The 6000-nt window shown below is 54.9% G+C and overlaps 1 protein-coding gene across 5 annotated transcripts in view; it reads right to left on the bottom strand.

The window, feature by feature from the left end:
* AGAP1 (ArfGAP with GTPase domain, ankyrin repeat and PH domain 1) overlaps nt 1-267 on the bottom strand; it is a 559975-nt gene extending 559708 nt beyond the window's left edge. The window contains exon 1 of one of the 5 annotated variants that reach the window (XM_044751550.2): nt 21-267. In XM_044751550.2, coding sequence (XP_044607485.1) covers nt 21-183 — 163 coding nt within the window. In that variant the 5' untranslated portion in view covers nt 184-267. The remainder of the gene's footprint in view (nt 1-20) is intronic. The other 4 variants (XM_044751551.2, XM_070489343.1, XM_044751552.2 and 1 more) reach the window with 4 other exon arrangements.
* Between the last annotated feature and the right edge of the window lie 5733 nt (nt 268-6000).

Consider the following 6000-nt stretch of genomic DNA (forward strand, 5'->3'; position numbering starts at 1 on the left):
CGCGGTGGCCCGGCCCTCACCTTCGATGGCGATGACGTGCTCCCGGATCTGGTTCTGCAGCACCGGCTCCTCCACGCGCTCCAGCAGCTCATAGATGGAGTAGATGTTGGGGTGGACCGACTCGAAGCGCTGGATCTCGGCCCGGATGGCAGCCGAGTTGGCCAGCTGCTGCTGGTAGTTCATGGTGCAGGCGCCGCGCCCGGAGCCGCGCGCCCCCCGCCGCCGCCGCCGCCCCGCGCCCCGGGGCCCGCGGGCCGCCGAGCCCGGGGCGCCGCAGCCCCTGGGGAGCCGGGCCCGCCGGCGGCGGGCGGAGGACGCGCGAGAAGAAAGGAGCGGGCGGAGCAGGCGCGGGGACTCAGTTCATGGCCGGGACGCGCGGCCGGCGAGCGAGCGGGCCCCGGCGCCCGGGTCAGCGCGCCCCCATGGAGCGCGCCGCGGCGGGCGCGGCCGGCCCGGAGGAGGCTCGCTCGGGCGCCTTCCTGCGCCGCAGCCGCCTTCCAGCCCTAGGCGCTGCCCCGCCGAGCAGCCATTAAAGCCCAGGCAGCCGCCGCGCTCCGAGCGCCGGGGCCGAGGGCCGGCCCCCGGGCAGTGCCGCGCCGCTCCGGGCGCCCGGCCGCGGCGAGGGTCCGCGCGCTGCGTGCTGCGCCGCCCAGCGCGCCGAGGCCCCCGCGCCGAGCCGCCGCGCGCCGCCCGCCGAGCCGGGACCGAGCCGCAGGCACCGTGCGAGACGCGCAGCCCGCTCCGAGCGCCGCCCGCCCGGCCGGCCCCCTCCCTGGCACGCAGGGCTCCGGCCCACGTCGGCCCCGCCTCCGCCCGCGCCCCGCCCGCCCGCGCACTCGCCGCCCTCCGGCCGCCGCTGCGTCCTCCGCGGCGCTTCCCAGCGCGCCGGATCCCGGGGAATTGCGCCAGGCTCCGCCCCGCGCCTGCCTCTGGGCTTCCTGGGACTTGTAGTCCGCGCCGCGCCGCGCCGCATCCGCGCCCCGCCGGGACCGCGGGAGGAGGAGCGCGCGGCGCTGGGTGCCAGGCGCGCGGCCGGGGCCCGGGGGACGAGGACGCCGGGCCATCCCGCCTCCGACCTCCGGCGCGGCCCGGCTCCCGCCCCGGCCCTGTCCGCCGGCCCCTGCGCTGCCCCGCGCCCTGGGACCCGGGAGGCGGTGCGCGTTTTTGTTTATTTCCGAGCTGCTGGCTCCAGCAGCCTCTGCGACTCGCCAGCATCCCCAGACCGCACTTTGTTGGCTCCCCCGTCCCATTTTTTAACTTTCTGCCTCCTTTTCCTAAAGTGACGTGAGTGCCTGTTTTAATAGACGAAATTTCTTCCCAAAGGCAAAGAGCCTCCGTGGCCGTGGGGGCGTGGGTGGCACACTCCGCGGGTGAACCGAAGTTTGCACGGTGGCTATGCAAGGCGCGATGAAATACCACGGAGGCTTCCGAGGCATCCTTTCCCTTTAAAAAAAAAAAAAAATTGAGATAGGGATCTCAAGCTGCAGCTTCCTGAGCGCCGCCGCCTGCTCCGCGTGGGTCCCCAGCCCCTTGCGCGTCCACCCCCTACCCCAGTCCCCACGTGATCTCAGCCCTGGGGACCCCGCGGAGCTGGACCGCACTGCAGCAGCGGTCCAGAGCGCAGAGGGCTCGTCCCGCAGGTTTGAGGCAAATGGGATTGTTGCAGATGCGCGGAGCACCAGGGCCCATCGGGGGCCCCACAGGGCCTGGTTTGTGCTCACCGGCCGAGTCCCTGCCCCGACCCATGAGAGTGGTTTTTTGGAAACAAAAGTCCGCTACCCTAGCATCCCTGATCAAAGCCAGCGGAGCCTTGACCTGGTTCCCATGCAGCCTGCGTGTGGCTCGCGCATCCTGGTATCCAGCCTCGTTGGGTTACACCCTCCGGACCCACAATTGCCCAGACAAATCTGCCAACCATCTTCAGCATTCTAGGCCTTCACTCACGCCCTCCTTCCCGTCCCTCAGTCCCAGCAGGGCCCCTGACACACTTATGCAGAGTTCGTTCTCCATCCAGGAAATGCCTCTGGCTGTACATGTACATGAGATTGTAATACCTGGGATGCCAGCGTGTGGCCTCATTTTACTTAAACTGTCAGCACTCATCGCTCACTCTCCCTCCTTGAAACCTCTCTTCTCCTGGCTGGGATAATGTGCTCACCACGTTTTCCTACTACCCTCCTGGCTGCTCAGTCCCTTTTGCAATTCGTTCTTATTTCTATATCCTCTTAAATATGGAAGGCCCTGGGGGCTCATCTTTGGGCGTCTTCTCTTTTCCGTATGCAGCGATCTCTGTCTGTCTTTGGCTTTTCTTTTCTTTTTTATTTTTTTTTTTTGAGGAAGATTAGCTGTGAGCTAACATCTGCCACCAATCCTCCTCTTTTTTTGCTGAGGAAGGTTGGCCCTGAGCTAGCATCCGTGCCCATCTTCCTCTACTTTATATGTGGGATGCCTGACACAGCATGGCTTGACAAGCGGTTCATAGGTGCACACCTGGGATCCGAACCAGTGAACACCGGGCCACTGAAGCAGAACGTGCAAAGTTAACCACTATACCAGTGGCCAGCCCCTCTCTGTTGTTTGGCTTTGAATATCATATAAAAGTTAATGAACCTCAAATTCCCATCTCCAGCTAAGACCTCACCCCTGAAAAATAAATTCATATCCATCTGCCTCCTTGACATCTCTTGGATGCCCACTGGCAATTTAATTCAACATGTCTCAAGATGAACTCTTGCTGTCCCCTCCTCCTGCTCTTCCTGAAATCTTCTCCATCCTAGTTATGGGCCACTTCAGGACTCTCTTTGCTCAGGCTGACAACTTGGTGCCATCCTTGTTGACTCTCTTTCTCTCACACCTCAAATAGTGTCAGCTCAACCTCCAAAAGATCCAGAATCCCACCACATCACACCACCCCACTGCCTCCACCCTGCTCAAGTCCTGATTCTTGCTCTGGTTTTTTTGTGTGTGGGTTTTTTTTTTTTTTTTTTTTGGTGAGGAAGATTGGCCCTGAGCTAACATCTGTGCCAATCGTCCTCTATTTTGAATGTGGGATGCCATCACAGCATGGCTTGATGAGCGGTGTGTAGGTCCATGTCCAGGATCCAGGCCCACAAACCCTGGGCCAAATAAGTGGAGCACGTGAACTTAACTGCTACACCACGAGGCTGGCCTCTTGCCTCTGGGTTATTGCTAGGTAATTGATCTTTCTGCTTCTTACCATGTGCCCTTACAGTCTATTCACAATAGGGCAGCTCCAGTGAACCTTGCAAAACCTGAGTTAGCAGGGCCAGCCTGGTGGAGCAGCAGTTACATGCACACGGTCAGCTTTGGCGCCCCAGGGTTCGCCAGTTTGGATCCTGGCTGCAGACATATGCACAGCTTGTCAAGCCATGCTGTGGCAGGCATCCCACATATAAAGTAGAGGAATGTGGGCACTGATGTTAGCTCAGGGCCAGTCTTCCTCAGCAAACAGGGGAGGATAGGCAGCACATGTTAGCTCAGGGCTAATCTTCCTCAAAAAAAAAAAAGAAACAAAACCTAAGTTAGATCATGTCACGGCTCTGCTCAAAACCCTCCCATGACTCCCATCCACTCAGAGTAAAATCCAACTGCTTACTCTGGCCTCTGAAGCCCTGTAGGCACTAGCTGCTATCAAGACCTGTGCAGCCTCTGAGCTTCCCCCTGCTTGTAAGCTAACAAGTTAGTCTGCTGCAATTTCGTGGATGCTGACAGAAGACACAAGACTCCTGGGTCAGAAACAATGGACTTCGATTATTCATAGCAATAGCAGCGGCTAGAGTATCGGCATTTTCATGGGCTGGTTCACTGAGCCCCAGTTCCCACAGGACCAAGAAGGCCAGATGCACACATAGTGAGTTCCCCTTTAGGAGAGGAGCCCTGAGCTTAAAGAACCCCAATCTTTCATATGGGCAGTAAGCACATCTGCCTTTCTCTCAAAAGGGAGACACAATCTTTGTTATCATAGACATGTCTGCCCTTTACTGTGACAGAAGACAGCATCTCTATCTCCCAAGGCTGTTTGCTCTACAAGGGTTCTTGAAAAGATGGTTCAGAACAAAGGCAGTGCATGCCTCTGCCCGCAGATATGCAGAAGTGCAAGAGACCGATGAGGGATTGTCCCCACAGCTCCCTGGCCGCTCTCCTGCCTCAACATCTCTATTCTGGCCTGTTCTCCCCTCTCTCGCCACACTGTCTGGCCCCCGTGTTGTTCCTTCCATATACCAGGCACACTCCCCCTCAGGTTTTTACACTTGGCCTTTCCTCTGTCAAGAATGTTCTCCCCCCAGAAACTTCACCAGTTCCATCACTCCCTTCACATATTTACTCCATGTTATTTCCAGAGAAGGAGGTCTTCTCTGACATCCCATCTAAAATGGCATCCCTCTTTACCAGCGCTTCATGGCTCGCTTCCTTGCTGTGGCAGGAAGAATAATGGCCCCCAAAGATGCCCACATCCTAATCCTGAAACCTATAAATATTTACCTTACATGGCAAAGGAGCTTTGCAGAGGTGATTATGAAGGATGTTGAGAGGAGAAGATGATCCTGCGTTGTCTGGGTAGGTCCAATGCAACCACAAGAGTCCTTGTAAGAGGGAGGCAGCAGGGTCAGAGTCAGAGAAGGAGGTGAGAGGACAGATGCAGAGGTCAGACAGAGAGAGAGGTTGGAAGATGCTACACTGCTGGCTTTGAAGATGGAGGAAGGGGGGGCCATGAGCCACAGAACGTAGGTGGCCTCTAGAAGTTGGAAAAAGCAAGAAAATGGTTTCTCTCTGAGAAGTTCCAGAAGGAGCACAGCCTTATTGACCTATGTCTGACTTGTGACCTCCAGAGCTATAAGATAATAAACGTATGTTGTTCACACCACTACATTTGCATCATTTTGTTACGACAACAGTAGGAAACTAATACACTTGCTTTATTTTTTTTTCTTAGCATTTATCTCTATCTAATGCAATACATACGTTCCTTGTTTATCTTAGGTGTAGTCTGTGTGCCCCACTAGAATATAAACATCGTGACAGCACGATTTTGGTCTGATTTATTCCCTAGTCTATTCCCAGCACCTATAAGAAGTGCCTGACACAGAGAAGGTGCCCAATAAATGCAAGTTAAATGAATAGCTTCCCCATTAAATTGCAATTTCCATGAAGACAAAGACCATTTCTCTTCTGCACAGTGCTTGGTCATTGTAGGAGCAATAAATATTCAGTAAGTTAATGAATGAACAAAGATCTCTCCAGCATTAAAGTCTCCCCTCTCATCTTGCCAGGCACACAGTAGGTATTTCAATAATGGTTAGCTTAATCGAAATGAAAATTAGTTTTTCTGACTAACGTGAGACATAGTGGTATTCACCAAGAGGTTACTTCAGATTCACCTTATGTAAATACAGCCAAGAATTCTGGCCATTTTTATGTGTGTATGTGTGAGGAAGATTGTCTCTGAGCCAACATTTGTGCCAATACTCCTCTATTTTGTATGTGGGAAGCCACCACAGCGTGACTTGACGAGCGATATGTAGGTCCAGTCCTGGGATCTGAACCCACGAATCCCAGGCCGCTGAAGTGGGACACACGAGCTTACCCACTATGCCACCAGGCTGGCCCCGAATCCTGGCCATTTTTGATAGGATAGTCCTTCCAGGGACTTTAATCTGTGAGTGAAAACCTAACTAGGAGAGCAAGCTGTCTCTCAAAATAGTGAATTTCTCCTGTCATTAGAGGTATCAAGGAAAGGCCTGATGATCATCCTATTCATTCATGCATTCATTCATTCTCTCTTTTATTTGTTCAACAAATCTTCTTTTGACCACCTACTATATCCGAGGCAGGATGCTACATTCTGGGAATGCAAAGATAAAAAAGATGACACCTTCCTTAATGAGCTTACATTCCAGGGGACGCTCTGTAGAAGAGGCATTGTTTCTAGGGTTCAATTTCTGAATCCAACTCTGAGATTGTGAACAGAGAGTAAGGGAG

The sequence above is a fragment of the Equus asinus genome, chromosome 19, assembly GCF_041296235.1.
Source record: "Equus asinus isolate D_3611 breed Donkey chromosome 19, EquAss-T2T_v2, whole genome shotgun sequence".
Lineage (NCBI taxonomy): Eukaryota > Metazoa > Chordata > Mammalia > Perissodactyla > Equidae > Equus > Equus asinus.